Below are 17,319 nucleotides of genomic sequence, written 5' to 3'. Positions count from 1 at the left end.
CCACAATGGGTATAATGAACATGCCATTGCCATCTGTCTCCATAGAGTAAGGAGTCTTAGTTATAGCATTATCATGCTACTCCTCCATAACCATTGCTGCACTGAAATGTGTGCCTTTTTAGAATCACTTAATGTTACTCTATCCTTATTACTACACAACAGACATCTGAAGATCAGGGATGTTTTGAGCTGTTCACATGTCTGACCCTTGAGTCTCTGCCTTCTTATTCCCTTCATGACGGATGGACTGTGTGTTAAGAGGCAAGGTGAGCCTAAGAAAGTTGGCATAAAAGGGATATTGATGTGTTGCAGGATCAAAGAGAAGATGGTTTGGACAGGCACAAAGGATTTTCATGCTTAATGGTTGGTCATTCACGGTGTCCAAGGACAGAGCAGGGTCCATTTGTCTTTGTTACAGATGGCCTCAATGCCAACACACTCCAGCCAGGCAAGGTTGAACATTAGACTTTGAACATCACTTGCCCAACTAGAAATATTTAAAATATAAAAGGTATAGATCTATGGTTTGAAGGACTTTTTTCACTTTCCATTACAAAATGTTCACTCTGATTTTTTAGCACAAGTAGATTGTCAGCATTTGAGGCAAATGCATTTTACCAAGTTACATAAAATATTTACACCTAATCCTGTGACTCAGGCTCAACAACCAATGTTCTCTCAAAGCAAATCCAAGTCAAAAGGAAACATTAGTACATACTAATAGTTTTCATATAATTCAATCAGTTGCAGTGCCTTCAATTGAAAAATTGAATGTTGTAACAAAAAGCTGCTTTAAATACTCTACAAAATGAAATGGGTTCAAAGAAACTGAACAAAAAAATGCAATTACATTTCACATGATGTACACACAGCACCTGGGCTGTAACTGGTAACAGTTTATTGCATTTATTATAAAAGGATTCATCTTTTCCTTGACATGAGTGAAGGACACACAGGCTATGAAATTGAGATGAAATAGCGCAGCAGCATTACAATGGGAGTGGACAGCGTACTGAACAAGACTGTGGCTACAGAGCCATTATCATTTGTCCTCATTAGCACACTACCATTTATTAGCAGTAGTCAGTTGGGGAGAGGGCAGCATATCCCAGCATAATTCATTCCTGATGGATTTCATAATGTTCTTGAGAAAGGATGTCCTCATAGTATTCTACCCAAACGAGTCGCAGTGTGCCTCGGGCGCGTGCACCAGAGAGCCAACATCCCTGACTTTATTTTGTTAGCTTAAGTGATTGGCTATTGATCTTTTATGCATTTAATCCACTTATATGCTCTTATCTATGCTGGCAGAGGAAAGCATGGTAAGAGGAGTGGATTTTTTTTCACAAAGGTGACCTACACACCTGAGAAACCCCCACATAAGAGAATGAGTCCCACATGGATCTATTTAACCCTTGTGCACCCCTTTAAAATAATCACACCTGTGGGGCTTTGTCACAAAAACATAGGAAAGATTACCACATTATGTTTTTGTAATACAAACTTTTCTCTCATTTTTATACCAATACCTTCATTTACTTCAGCCCAAACCAAACATACCAAAAAAATATAATATTTTGACATTTTAACCCTTTAAATGCCTTTTTTTTTTGTCTGTGAACGTATTAAATTATGTGCAGGGTCAAAAATGATTTCTATATCTTTTTATTTCTATATCATTCAAGTAAAATAATTTTGTTTGTGTTGGGATTATCAGAGGCTGGGATGTAATATAGTGCCAGCATTGATTTTGACTTTTTTTTTTGTTTGTTTTTGCACATTTTTAATAAAAGAAAATATCATACCTTTGGTCCTTTGTTACAAGGTAAAAGGTATTCTTCAATTTTTTTTTCATGACTGTCTTTTTTAACTCCTGTCCTAAAAATATTTATCAAACATTGAATTGATTTATTTTATATTTTTGGACAAAATATTTCCCCTAATGCCCCTTGACTTGCATTATAACCACAAATGTATTGGTTGCAGTGACATAACACTAGGAAATCATAAATTGTGGATGTTTACAAGTTTCTAAAAGTCAATTGTAAGATTTTGAACACATTTTAACATATTGACAGGAGAAAACAAGTATCAAGTGAAATAAATGTGCAATTACTATGCTTTCAAAAAATAAATATCCAATGTTTATCTATAGTGTCATAAATAATGAAAGATATACACACCTCAAAATGTGTGTATAAACACACACACGCCCCCCCCCCCCCCCCCCCCCTCCCACACACACACACACCCACACACACCCGCGCACCCCCACACACGTGCACACACACCCCTACACACACTCCCAAACAAACACATGCACTGCAGTCTGGAAGTCCTCTAGAACACACATATATCCTTTTAACTTCAAACATCGAAGTCACTAGTCTTCAGTGTTGACTCATGTACAAATGTCCACATACATAACCTTATAATGGCAGATACACAGTAAAAAGAAAAATATGAAAATTTTCAAACAGACACCAAAACAAAAACAAAAAATTGAAGGGTTCTCAACACCAAAGAATGAAAACTAAATTAAAAAGTAAAAAAAAACATATAGGCAAAGTTATGCCAGTAAACAAGGACAAGTTGACACTGAAAAAAAATCATAGTAATGCATCACAAAATACACAAATTGGCCAATTTTTATGCAACTTGGTGCAATATAGCAAAAGTTATGTAGAGCTTTTTGTTTTGCTTTTGTGTTCTTTACTGTAGAAACTTCATGAAACATTGAACTATTCCAAGTAGCCTAGAGTGTTCTCTCCCCTTAGTACTGTTGCCTCTACTGCACACACAGCCAGAACTCCACTATCAATGCATATAAATGATGATTTTATTTACTGTGACAAACAGTTAAAAAGACCATTGTGACAATGATTAAAGTAACTGTATTGATATCCTTTATTGTTTTGCTTGCATTTTTCTTTTTCACTTTTCTTCTTAATAATACCAGCACATACTATACCAGGTTCTTTAGTTTTGGTGAAAAGTGGTTGCTAATTGATAAAACCTGTAGTGTGTACAAGTGTCTTATATAATATTGTGAAACAAAGTGTTGTTTTTTTTTTTTTTTTTTTTTCTGAATGGGACTTATTCTTGTGAAGGGTTGGCTGTTGCCCTGTTCCTGCTTTGATCTTGCTCATAGTGTGGGCCTCTGCTTAAGAGAAGAGTGGCATGGATGAACACTGAGCCCAAACAGAAGTCAGGAGATAGCAGGTGCTAGGGGTCATGACCTTTCCATCCTGGACCAGAATTCCAGGCTGTCAGACTCTGGGCATGTTCTCATTCAGCCGCACCTCTGTCCCACTGCAGTGCATCCTGTCAGCACAGTGTCTTGAGTGCTACAACACTATGGCTTTGATAAACTTCACAGAGCAATATGAATACACACGCCTCTTAAGGGTACGGTAATCCTACAGCGCTGCACGTCTTTGGGATTAGGTGTAATAAAATGGAACCAACGTGGGGCATATTGTAGATTATTGAGCCTCTCTCCAAATGTAGTGTGTTATCAGTAGCTTTCTCTGCTTTTGATGTATTTAGGTGCTGATAAGAACAAGCAGTGGTTTCTTTCACTGTCAGTAATCTTTTTGAAGTGTGAAATCCTGGCATTACTACAAGAAATCTGCTTCGCATCCTTTTTACACCTCTTATCATTGGCAGAGGGGGAGAGAGCAAGCCCTAGAACTAACTTCACTACATTCAACTGTATGTATTAATCATTAAGGTAATTTGAACACGGGAATTTGGAAAGTCTTGAATTGTGCAAGTTTTGAAACTAAACCAAATGTAATTTAAGTTTGCCATTTAACGGCAGTGTTTTGAAACTGGACACTTTCAATCCATGATTACTCAACTAGTGGAAATTATTTTAAAGTTAACTTCTCACTGTTCCACAACTGCAAATTTCTTCATCAAGTTAGATCACCTTAAATTGACGTAACACGTATGAATGGAGTCCTGGGATTATGCCACTACTTGTTCTCAATCCGGGATCTGAGTGGAAGAACAAGTGTCTCTCTTCCGCTCTCTGGCTGTGAGAAGTGGGTACCCACTATGACACAAACACTCCTCTGTGAATTACACATATGAAAGCAAAAACCCTTTTCACATACATTCTTTGAAGACTGCTCCTTTAATTGAATCTACTAAAATGTAGGTGAGGGGCAATATCACTGCATATTTCACAAGGCTTATTTTCAGTTATATGCAGTGAAATGAATGTACAAATGGGGAACACAATAAATTAGAATATAATTTACATTTGAAAAACATAGTAACAGTGTACCAACATTAATACTGAATATAAAATATAAAGAATTAATCACATGACTTTTCCTTTGCACTTAGGTATAAGCAACATTCAAATATCCAAGTTCACAGCACCGAGGACCAGTTTGAGAGATTTATGGAGGCTTTATATCCTACTGGCAGTCCGTAAAAATATTATTTGCAGTATCTCCCCTTCACCTCGTCGATATCTGTTCATCGTCTTACTGAGGGTGGCCTCAGAAATGTAGCAGCAGCAAACAACATTTAACAGCTCCAATGAAGTCCTTATATGCGCTTAGATGTCCAAGGACTGTTGTGACCAACTGAAAGGTTGTCAGAGATTGTACATTACAACACATAATGCAATGTAATTGTTAAATGTCATTATTAAACAATTCCCAGTGTGAGGTATAGCACAAAATAAAACACAAACATGACCAGCATTTAGCAATAGAAATAATTACAGGGTATTACTGTCTAAAAGTAAATGTTCTCGTTCCCAGCCACCTGTTTGATAGCACCACATGTCTTTACAAAGCACCAATGATTGAGGAATGATGGAGAAGTGCTCTGTGACATCCTTGAATACATTGTGTAACTTATATGGAATATTTAGTGCCTCTTAACTGATAAGCAATAACGCCAGGCTTCACTCGGTCCTTCAGAATAAATCCTTCAAAGTGAATCCTGTCAATGGAATTTCTTGCTTCCATGTTGGTCAAATAAATGTTCTGTTTTGTGTAATCCTTCTCAAATGTATGCAATTAATACACAGATAGTATATGCTTGTTATTTTTCATTTTAGGATAGGGTCCTCACATATCACTAAGTCATAATCATAATACATTCCCCTTTAGACAGTAGGCATCTTGGCTCTTTTTGGACATAAGAATAAATATACAGTACACAGATTGGAATTTTCTGCAACTTTGCAGGTATTTGAGCAGACAACAGCATAGTATTTACACAAAAAGTGCACCAAAGCTAAATGCCAACATGCTAACATCACAGTCAAACAATAGTAACCCAAAATGTTCACTATGGGCTCCCATCACCTCCACGAGCCATGTGTCCAGCACTTTTATAAACAAATATGGAGGATCTCTAGCATCATGTTAATAATAATAATTATTATAATAATAATAATAATAAAACTTAGAACATTGTCTGCAAATAATATTCCAAGTTCCACTTCACAGAAGTGAAAATAAACAGATTTGAGTCAGCGCTGTGGCTGAGCAGTGGTTTGTGTTATTGAGGGAGGGCAGGAGAATCACAGACAAACCACTGCTCTGGTTGCCTTTGCTCCAGATGAAGTCAACTCCGTTTCGTTCTTCTGTCATATTTATTGCAACACCAACCTCCCTCTATTGTCCACAGTCCATCTTGCTTCTCCTGATTTTGTCCTGAAGAAGTCAGTGGCCCTGGCATGTCTTGCAGCACATCTGTCTGAAATAAGCCCGACTGCAGAACTTGAACTTCAGAACAAGCGGACAGTAGGCTACCTTGTTTACGTCTTTGCACTCTGAAAGAACAGAAAAATGATCTGGATTAAATAAGGGATACAAACACAGAGTGAAGTAACCTCATACCTATATTTTTTAAAATCTGATTTCTTAGGAGACTTGGATTTCCCCAAGGCCTCCACAAAATAGAACTCTGTAACTAAACTTGGAGGCTAAGCACAAGCAGAGACTGATGTTGGCCTTGTTCATTGACTGGGCTTTCTGCCATACCAATAATACATACTCATTTGAGCACACAAAGACACACTCATTTGAGCACACAAACTGCTTGCTGGATGGTGGTCAAGCAGTGCTTTAAATGCCTTATCACGATCACAGTGTCTTCCCTTATTAGGCTTTGGCTCTTGCTTTTGCAGAGCCAAATGAAACGAGACATTGCCTCACTGCTGTTCGTAAAGGAACAATTAGCTTAAAGCTAATCCCATTAGCAAGCCTGTAAACGCTGCTCACGTTTTCCATTCAGGCTAATTGAAAGGCCTTTCTTTATACATCTGAAAAGCCATCCATCATGTGTAAGTGTATATACAGGTCTGAACTGTATCACTTGACCAGGGGCCATCCTCACTGGAAAGATTAATGTAGCTGGTATTTAGCAGAGCCTGTTTGATGGTTCATAGCAAATGGGTGAAACATACAACTTTCAGCATTGAGAAAAAATTACTGAAAACTTGAACACATGAACCACTAATTTGTCATTATGCCACCCTGCTTCCTGCAGTGGAGAGTACAGAGTGCCAGTAAGGTTTGATAAAGTATATCTGTGGTGTGGTGGTCTTACCGTCACCGGTGGCGATGGGTGTGGCATCACACTTGCTCTCACACTGTTGCATGATGGCTGGCCTGAGGGACTCTGCACAGTCACTTGAGGGTTGCCCAGTGTAGGACAGACACTGCACTGTCCTCATCTGTTGGCCCAGGCCACAGTGAGCGGAGCACTGAAATACATGACAAACCTAATTAGAGCAATCAGCAAGGCTGTCATTAAAGGAGGTAAATAAGGACCAGCTAATTCAGCTAAAGTAATCCTCACAGTATCTTTCAGTGACCTCAAGCAACAAGTAAAAACAAAGTGGATAGTTACTATGTAGATCAGATATTTTAGATAAATATTTATTTTTAATAAATTGATGTATTTAAATGATAGGGACAAAAATGGACATTAAACTTTTAACACACTACAATATTTATAGCCAAGGCTAATTCGCAATGTCTGTCCCCAGAAGGGTTTTTAACAAACAAAGTAAGAGCTTTATATTTAGAGTTGTAATAAGCACAGAGTAGCATTCATGCATGCTGGACAATAATTTCTAATGAAAAAGTGAATTTCCACTTGACAGTAAAAGTCAACATGGGCAGGTAAACTGGGGACATGTCCAGAAATGCCCCTCTGGCACACACATTCAAACTAATCAACAGATGACCTAATGTTATACATTTTCTCATAAAATTTAAGTTTCTTGACACATTTCATATGCACAACCCAATTTGCACACCTGCTATTTTCTAAATTACTTCTAAGCATGTGCCAAATACAATAAAATGAATGTTTGAAACGTGACCAATAAAACACATTCCAGTTGAGGCCTACATCATTTCAACAAAACAACAACTACAAAGGAGGTCGATATCTCACCAATTAAGGCCTATGGATCTAAGCACCTGGCTGTCAGTCATCAGTGTTTTAATATCAACAAAGAGGCATTCGAATGCAAGATCTGCATAGCTCTCTGTCACCTCGCTGAGTACTGCCGGATCAGCAAGCCTGTATTTCATCCCTTCCCAATTAGAGAATGATTATTAGGGCCTGCTGTCGGCCATGACAGATGGTATACGTCAATGATGACAGTTAAGTGGGATTTGAACCAATGACCTTTTGGCTTGAAACACCAGGAGCTCTATAGCTTGCAGTGATCTCTCCTTTCTAATGTCTGGACACGAGGCTTTAGAGCAGCAGTCCTGAGACTTGCAAGTAGAGTAAATGAAATGCTCATGTCCACTGCATTGGAGAAAGTGCAGAATCCAGCTGTTGTATTCTTGAATATATAAACATGACCGCTGAGGTTAAAAAGAAGGTCATTTGTTTACAACTGCTACTGCCACTGACAGAAGTCACAAAGTTACAACACCAATCTATTTTGTTTATAAACACATATGGGCAAAGCTGTATGGGGTGAGTTAAAATATGTCTATCTATTCACATTTTAAATTCACAAAAGAGAGGTGAAAGGCAACGTCAGATTTACACACTTTGAAATACCAAAAAAATTCAAAAAGTCATTTGACTTTTGGTAAACACTACATCTATGACGCACGTATATGGCGTCATCTAGAAAACGCAATCCACTTGTATAGAAGTCAACAGCAAAGGAATGCTGCTTCTCAGCCATGCACTAAGTTATGTTCCTAGAAGCAGCAGCGCTGAGATAAACTTCAAACAGTCAGAGGGATATTATCAACCCGAGCTTATCCATGTCTGCTGGTGTCACAGCCCCACATGCCAGAGGTACGCCTAGGCTTCCATTTGTCATCCAAATTTGATTTATGTCAACTATGCACTTAAACAACCTGGGTTTCTCCACATTTGTAAGCCATATTTGTAATCCCTCCAAGTACTTAAGCAGGTACTACATACTTGTCCCCATTCTCCAGGAATCCAGCGAGGAGGAGGACAGCGACCAAGACTGCAGCGGATTCGAACTGGAGGCTTGTTGTGGCTTGGACAGTGCCCAGGTGGAAAGGTCTTTGTCAGGTCACTGCTCTTGCATAAAACAATGCGGTGTTTGTAACCGGGACCACATTTAGGTGTGCACTAAAAATAAATTAAAATGAATGAATAAAAAACATCATAAAATGAGACGATGTGTGTCGAGCAAAAATCCCCACCTCAGACCAGTCTAAAGTCACCCACTTTGGCGGGCAGGACTGGTTGTTGCAAGACTCTCGTTCAATTGGTCGATGAGTCAGACAGTGGGTGTCTGCCAGCGTCTCCTCTTCAGCAGGACCTATCTTCCTGATGCACACCACCGTCCTGCTCCGGACTCCTCCATCACAAGTTTTAGCACAATCAGACCAGTCACCTATAAACCACCTGCACAAAAACAAGACAGATATGCTAATATCCTACATTTAAAAAATATCTTGGTGGACATACAGTATTTATTTCCTTCAACAAATAAATATTGTTCACAAAAATGTAAACAAATAGTTTACTTTTTGCCAGACAATCAATGGGAATCTTTAGTTATAACACTAAATTTAGAATACACAACTACGTTATACTAACACAACCAAAGAGTTCCATGCAAAAAAACAAAACAAAAAAAGCATTAGCTCTCTAAACACATCCAGCCTCTGAAATATTACATCATCCACAGGAATGCACAACATTAACAACAGGTTTTAAACATTTGCTAAAGAATTCTTTGCCAAAACTTGTAAAGGTCCTTGCTATTTGAAACAATCCTGTTTACACATTGATTTTATTTGGCCTTTATTCAGCAACATCCACACACACTGTAGACGTAGCTGTTATGCACTAGTAAAACTCAATAGCACATTATTAGCAATTGCAATGGCAAAAGTCCAACCAAACAACCAACTGAATGGTTTTGTATTGTTTGGCAAATGCATCGAATCTCCATTTCTTTAGATAGTCCACACGCTAAGCTGATTGTATAGATATATGGCCACAAATTATAGTTTATATTAAACCTCACTACATTTGTATACATTGCCTCAAGAAATAATGGCAGCCTTTGCCAGGGTCCACCATAAGATATGAATCATCCATGAAAAAGGTGGGTGTGGAATTCCATTGGTCAAAGACAGACATTGGTCAAAAAACTGTAGTTTGTAAGTTTGTAGTTTTTCGACTTGACTCTTTTACAAACTTTTAACCAAAACTGAATCTCCTAGTTTGACACCAGTTGAAAGGTATCAATAGTACCATTATGTGACATGAATGACAGAAATGAATACATGTATGAACAATTCTAAAGTCTGCATTAGAACAAGGTTAAAGGAACTGATGCTAATGTCTGCCAAATGCTGAAAATGGGCCATTGTTTGGAAATGTGTTCAATTCTTTGTATTTGGAGCCATTTCTCTTTTTAGTAGTGAGCAGAGAATTAAACAATTCCAAGTGTTTTGTCATATTTACCACTGAGTGCCAATATTTCTCATATTTCTCAACATTTCTTTAGTGTAGATTACCTCAAGGATTAGAGAAGTAGCCAAAACTATAACATGTTTTTTTCTGAAAAACTGAACTTTGTATCTGAAATCATTATTTTCATCCAATTTGATTTTACAAGAAGCAAGCATTTTATGAGCACTGCAATTTTTTACAATAGTAAAAATAGTCAGATATGAGTAATATCTAGTCAAAATGAGATATTGGCAATATGCTTATCGTTGCTTTCATTCCTGCATAAGGAGAATGCATTTGTACATACTCTGGAGGACAGGGCTCAGTGTTGCAGGTTTGGTGCTTTTCTGGAGGTCTGCTGTCTGGGTCACAGTAGCTGTTCTGGACCACTGAGTTATCGTCCAGCCTCTTGCACACCACCTCCTGCTTCTGGGAGCCTAAAGAGGAAATGATTTATTAAAAAAATATATTTATATATTTCCACAGCTAGCAATCAATTAGAGTAAGAGTTTAAAGCAAAATTACTGTCTGCAATTCACTCAGACATGCAAAGTTTAGTTTTTTGCAGGATACTTCATCATTATAATTTTGATCACTTTATTTTGGCTTCCAACCTAGAGAGTTAGTGCTACAGTTCTGTGTCACACCCCCACTGCTAGTGTGCAGACATGTCAGACCTCAGAATGGGTCTCTTTGGACCATCATGGGACACATAATTTAACACAGCCTTGTCTGGCAACTGAAATAAGATACAGTAAGAATATATATGTGCGTGATATGCCTGGACTAAAAGTCAACCCATCTGTGTGGGAACATGACTTGATGAATGGCATGGTGAAGTATGAGGTAAAGGAGTTGATGATTTTAAGACAGAGTAAACCTTTTATTGCTATGATGATGGACAAGACTTCATTATTAGCAGAGCTGACTCCATGAATGATAATCATAGCTGGCAACTGGGGCAAGGCCAAGACACAGAGCAGACACAAATTACATCATTTGGATCAACAATACACAGGGCTGTTTAGAGCAGTAGAAGGTTGTGCCTGCCTTCCAATACAGCTCACAATTTTTAAATACTCATTTTAGTGTTTATTTTATGCCATACTTTGTCATGATATATATAGCCTGGATTAGGTGATTGTATTTAACAGAGGTCTGGTTATATTTGAGGTTGCATTCAATTGTGTCTTTAGAACTGTCATGTTTGACTTAAGTAAAGGTCTGGTGTGACCATATAAAGTTGTCCTGGATAAATAAAGATCAACATTTCTTTTTGGATTGAACCTAGAAAACATCGAGGTTCTGAGGACTCGTTCCATCCACAAACACTTGATCTACAAAATGAGGTTGTTGCTTTACCTCCAGCACAGGTGGCAGAGCATTCAGACCAGGGAAGGTGGTGCCACGAGAAGCCCACCTCATTATCACCACTTCCTGTTCGTTGAATTGGCACATTGAACTTGTAATGTATGCCCATGTTCTGTTCTTGCAGAAGGACCTGCAAGGCATTGTTATACATAATCACACATTTTACTATTTACCTTCATATTCTCTTGAGTATGTTTGGGGCATCTTACTCAATATTAAGTATGACTAGAGCAATCTTCACCGGCAACAAGAAAAGGGTCTAATGCTTGGGGGCTGGTTACAACTCCCAGAGGCAGTGTGTGGTATTTTCAACAATGTACTAAATGTTGTATGGTTGCCTAATGTCTGCTAATAGGAAAGATTTACATAATAATAGATACATAATTTACCCAGAAATTGTTCATCTAAAAACTAAACTGAACTCGTACTTTTGGTTTATTGAACTAAAAATCTAAGGATTGTGTGGAAGAATGGTTAGTTAAAGGGTAAATTAACTTTTCAAAGCAAATCCAGGTGACTGCTAGATGTACTGTTGACATAACAGGATTGTACTTTTCATGGGTTTCAAGCTATGGCAATGGTCCTGCTCTAGCAACTACCACAATTAAGACCGTTGCTGGAGTAATTAAGCAATTGAAATAAAAATTGTATCTTTTCAATGGGGAAAATTATTTTTTTCCAATGCAGTTCTGTCAAAACCTGGTTCCTAAACCTGTCCCAATGCCCTAACCTTAACCAAAGTTCCTGTTCCTAAACCTAACTCTAACCTTAACCTGACTGTAAAATAAGTCAAAAATAGCATTTGCTAGCACAGCACCAGTCCAAAGTTGTGTTGCACACAAGAACCTTCAAATCAGGAAGGAAGTATTTGACTGAAACACATGAATAGTAAATTTTTAGAACAGAAAGTTGTTAACATTCATGTTCACTTTTCGTTTTTCAAAGACTTGGCTTGTTTATTGAATGGAATTTGAATTTATTTTATGCCTGGTGACTGCTCATATCTATCACCTGTATTGTAAGTTGTAAAGAATTCTAATGTTTTACCATAACAAAAAGGTTGTCAGTGGTAGGTCCAAGAGCTTCCAAAGACTCTGGATCATCAGAAGGTCTTTTGTAATGAAAGGCTGTCCCTGCAATATCAAACTTTCTTGGCCAGTCGATGGTCCAAGCTCCATTGATGTAATAGTCATCACCTTCAGATTTCAATGCTAGAAAATCAGAGACAATAATTCCTTTGAGAGAGTGTCCACCTTGAACAGAAGCAGCAGGTGAACACAATGATTACAGTGTGAGGTCATGGCTGTAGTTCATCCAAATCATCAACTTTTTCAGGTATACTCTGAAGTCACAGAGTCCCTGTGTTGTATCCTTTTGAGAGACTGAGCAAAAGCATTGGAAATGAAGACATTGACATGTGCAGACATGTAAAATGAGAAAGAAAACACACTTCAGGTGAAAGCCTCAGCTAACTTCAGGAATACCAGACTGCATGGTTGCCAAAACAAAACAGGTTTCCAAGCACAACAGATCTGAAAATATCCTCTTTCACTCAAACCAACTGGGCCAAAATGAGCAGAAATGATTCAACCTCTGCACTGCAGGGTATGACTCAGACATCTACACACATCAAAACTGATTACAACAGCCAGTTTTTTATCTTTGACATACATGAATAATTCTAAGGCTTCAATGGTGGACTAGGTAGCATTCACAACAATTCTTCAAATCTGTCAGTTCTTTTGGTTTAACGTGCAACCCCAGGGGCATCCACCAAGAATAAGACACTCTAAAAACACTCTAGCTCTTTGTGTTTTATAATGACACAAGAAACCCAAATATTTTCTGTAAGTGTTTTGACTCAAGTTTGTACTTGAGTTTGCACAGTATACAATTCAATGTCATTGCCTACACAGTCACATGTGTATTTTGTGTATTTTTATTATTTTGGATTGGGCAACAGATGAAAAATTTGTCTATAATTGCATTTCCACAGCGACATTAGGAAACTGCAGGAATCTGTGCGGTTTACCCACACAAGTAGAGCAAATATGAAACAGCTGAAAGTAAAAAACATACAAACAAAACACACACATTTGGACTGAAACTGAAAAAATACAGATAATTAATATAATTAAACCAGTGAATAGCATTTCAAGCAATGTTGCTTTCATCCTACAAATTCACTTTCTGCTATTACAAAATCTATTGAAACCTATTATCCTTAAAATATTAACAGCAGCTGTGATCACATTAAACTAAGTCTTTTTTAATAAACATAACTGCCATTCGTCTTTCAAATAACTAATCCATTGACATTTCAGTCTTTACTTACCTATATAATTCTTTGAAATTGAGGTTTCTTTAATTTCAATATGAACTGAACCCTTTGGGATGTGGACAACCTCCATGTAGCCTACAAGAGAAGAACAGACCCTTCAAGGTGGTATTTCTCCACTTTATCCCCTTAATGTGACTTTTTCCAAAACACAGAGCAGACACATTCATAATTCATGTCATGAGGTAAAACCACATATAGAATGCATTCCAAATCAGCCAAAAAAGGACAGAGCAACTCTGCCAGAGGACAAAACAACCCCCCTCTGCTATTTGGTCACACACGCACACGCATAGATGCACACACTGTATTTTTGGATGGTTTACTAGCCATACCATACAAGGAGAAATATGCATGTTTCTGTCTTTTCATTTATGTAGATGACCTTATGTTACAGTTCATACCAACTCCACAGTTTATTGTGTATGCAAAATGTACTGTGGGTTTGTATTGATATACTGATAAGAATAGTTACCATTTGAACTCCTGATATGCACTCTTTATGCTGGCTTTTGGACAAATGTTGCATTGCCAAAAAATACATTTTATTTAATTATCTAGTGTGAGCCAAGTGCAGTAACCACACTAAAATAAAACTATGTTCCAATCTATACCATACTAAGCCAAATACTTGCCTCCTCTGGGTAAGGACTCATTGAAGAGTCCTTCAGTGGCCTCACAAGTACTGCCGTCTCCACCACATACACGACACCGGTCCTCTTTAGCGTCTGAGCTCAGGATGTTGTCACAGCCCACATGCTATAAAAAGGCATATATGCAGAATTCAAGTTCCAGATTTAATAATCTGGTTATATCATGATGGGATAAAAAAAAAAAATTAATATAAATAAAACAAATGCCATTATTTATTCATTTTATCAATTTACCACAGTTAATAAAGTGTGTTTGGTTTACTCCAGTTTCTCTTTTTCCCCTTTTCAAACTAGAACATGAACAGGAGATAAAATCCTCCAGCTAGGTGGTCCTGGTCAAGTCTAGCACAAGACCTGGAGATGGGTCTCCGAGTGCTATACGGCAGTGGCTCACTACTTCTGACAGTTTGCTCCAGTTTGACAGTTTGAATGGGTCAAATGCAGAGAATGAATATATCTCAAAAGGTATTAAATTGGACCTTAACATTAGCTTATGCTACATACCTCTATGCTAGGTCTAGTTCTCTCCCTTTGTCTTTCTTCTGCACATGTGCACCCAGAGTGGTTTAAACAGTTTTTGTGCTTCTTCCAAACAGACAGTGTTCCAGAGATTTATCACTGAGAAGCAAGCTTATAAAATAAAAGACATGCTGGAGTGAGTCTGGAAATAAACCTGAAATGCTCCTTAAATGAGAGTATTCACTCTCCTACACACATCATGCTTTACTAATGTAATAACGTGGGTATTAAATAGAGAATTTGGTGCCAAAACATGACTCAAATTACATGCAAAGTCAACACAGGCATGTCACTATACAGGGATACCTCCAGTAAACAAAGAATAAGGATATACATAATCAGACTGTTTTAAATATAAACTACCAGTAATTAAGGGACTTTAATTTCCTTATTTGAATCATTTACATCAACATCTTAAATAAAATGAAGTGGGTAATACTCAAGTGCATTTACTTGAGTAAATAAAATAAATAAAATTGTACTCTGAGTAGTTTTCAAACATATTTTCTTTGTACTTCTACTTGAGGAACAGTACTCTTAAACAGGGATGGTCCAGAAGTGATGCTGTTTTCTGATATTTGTCTTGCTGTTGTGGCCGATAACTGATATTGAGCAATCCTAACTCTTATTTGCGTAAAATCCTCTATCCAGCACTGGAAGTACTCAGTTGCATTAAGTTTTGTCAAAATGGTAGTTCTTCGTCTATATTTTGAAAATACAAGAATCTGTGCATCATTTAAAGTTTTGTCTCTCCCAGTACATTCAATTTAAATTATTCATCAGATGTGATCAGATCCAAAGAGTATCTTATACTAAGTAGTATTTTCCCCAACATTTTTTATTAACTATTACCTTTTCTCTTGCTCAAGTAATTACCTTCTACAAACATGTGCCTTTGCTAAAGTAAATCAATGGTATCAATCAATGGCTTTTACATGAGTACAGATTTTGGCTGCTCGGAACTTTTGTGTTATTGTTAGGGCTGCAAAGTATGTGTCACAATCAAATCAAAATTATAATTTGAATGGTCACAATTTGCACATTAAAAAAGATTGCAATTATTAAAACACCAAAAAGACAGGGCATTTTGTTGTTTGCTGAGGTTGTGTTGAGTTTCAGATGACATCACAACATTATATACAGGACAATAATACTTTCTTACAGGCAGCTAAAATCAATATTGTTAAAATGCAACTTCTTTTGTAATGCAAAAGAGATCTTGGGTCTAGTCAATAATAGAAATGAAAAGTTCAACATTTGCACATTTACCTTTTGGATATTTCCTTGCAAAGCACAATGTAATCAATAAGGAAATGTGGTTCTTGCCCTTCATCTGAAACCATCAATTGTGTTAAAATAACTGCTAACACTGCAGTTTAGACCTCTACAAACATGTTCTTAAATGCACATGACATCCTTGTATATATACATTTGTAGGTGATGTTTCAGTTCTTTCAAATGTTAATGCGCCTGGATGTGTTAAAATGTGGACTAGTGCAACATATCACATTTCATACTGCAATAGCAGTGCTTTTCAATAGCCCTTTTTATAACATTAAGAATAGAAGTACTTCATACCTTACACTCTCCATTGATACAGATGTCCAGTGAATCTGCCTGACAGCGAGTGCCATCTATAACAGCTGGGGAGCGCTCTGTGTAGAAGTTATATCCCTCAGCCAAACAGTTTAGAGCACAGGGTTTGACACCACCTGTATGAGACAAGATAAATAAGAGAAGTTGGATATGACCATATTCACTGTATGTATCATGTTCATAAAACAAAACAAAAATAAATAAATAAATGCTTTAATTGAAAAAAAAAAGTTAAGTAAAGTTATGTACTACACTTTGTATTTCATGCATTTGCCATTGCAGTTTGTCACCATGCAATCTTAAAATTAAGTAAACTCACCACCAGTATATGGCTTCCAGTTATAATATTTCCCTCGAAATGGCATGCTGTCAAAGTCGGCACACTGTTTCTCTCGGAAATCACGAGACCCTACAGGGCATGCCTGAAATAAAGTATGCAATGTAAGTATAACAATTATACAATAAAAATATGTTCATGTATCACAGGAAAAACATAATGAGTACAGTACATTCAAGCTAATAAGACAACTGCAGCATTACATTGATCCTGGAAGATGATAGAATTGTTTGTTGTTAGGTATTAATGGTGAATAATTACAATTTCAACACATAATAGAAGAGGCTAGTCTGAGGGCAGGCGGTAGCAGGGTCTTCTTTTCTGGAAAGGCTTATCTGAGTTGGCACCTCTCTCAGCGACGGTAGGCCAACAAGGGAATAAAAGTATAAAGAGAGTTTACTGGTGTGAAAAGGTCCCAAGAAACCCAAAACACTCTCCCTAAGGACAAATAAAAGCGCCAGTGTCAAAGCTGTATTTCAGATGCAGAAAGTGTTCCATGTGAAAGTGGGCCATGAGGAACTAAACCTCCCTTTTCATTGTGTAGGTGTGCAACG

The 17,319-nt window shown here is 37.4% G+C and overlaps 1 protein-coding gene across 1 annotated transcript in view; it reads right to left on the bottom strand.

The window, feature by feature from the left end:
- Window positions 1-4,122: 4,122 nt before the first annotated feature.
- adamts6 (ADAM metallopeptidase with thrombospondin type 1 motif, 6) overlaps window positions 4,123-17,319 on the bottom strand; it is a 29,833-nt gene continuing 16,636 nt past the window's right edge. The window contains exons 15-25 of the mRNA XM_033989413.2: window positions 16,748-16,850; window positions 16,411-16,544; window positions 14,296-14,419; window positions 13,658-13,738; window positions 12,370-12,533; window positions 11,314-11,452; window positions 10,259-10,388; window positions 8,688-8,892; window positions 8,437-8,613; window positions 6,583-6,739; window positions 4,123-5,803 (exon numbers count right to left, since the gene is read on the bottom strand). Of these exons, the coding sequence (XP_033845304.1) occupies window positions 5,694-5,803; window positions 6,583-6,739; window positions 8,437-8,613; window positions 8,688-8,892; window positions 10,259-10,388; window positions 11,314-11,452; window positions 12,370-12,533; window positions 13,658-13,738; window positions 14,296-14,419; window positions 16,411-16,544; window positions 16,748-16,850 (1,524 nt within the window). The 3' untranslated portion in view covers window positions 4,123-5,693. The remainder of the gene's footprint in view (window positions 5,804-6,582; window positions 6,740-8,436; window positions 8,614-8,687; window positions 8,893-10,258; window positions 10,389-11,313; window positions 11,453-12,369; window positions 12,534-13,657; window positions 13,739-14,295; window positions 14,420-16,410; window positions 16,545-16,747; window positions 16,851-17,319) is intronic.

This window comes from Periophthalmus magnuspinnatus, chromosome 23, assembly GCF_009829125.3.
Source record: "Periophthalmus magnuspinnatus isolate fPerMag1 chromosome 23, fPerMag1.2.pri, whole genome shotgun sequence".
NCBI lineage: Eukaryota > Metazoa > Chordata > Actinopteri > Gobiiformes > Gobiidae > Periophthalmus > Periophthalmus magnuspinnatus.
Note: the sequence above shows the minus strand (reverse complement) of the source record. Positions and strands in the feature narration are given on the sequence as shown.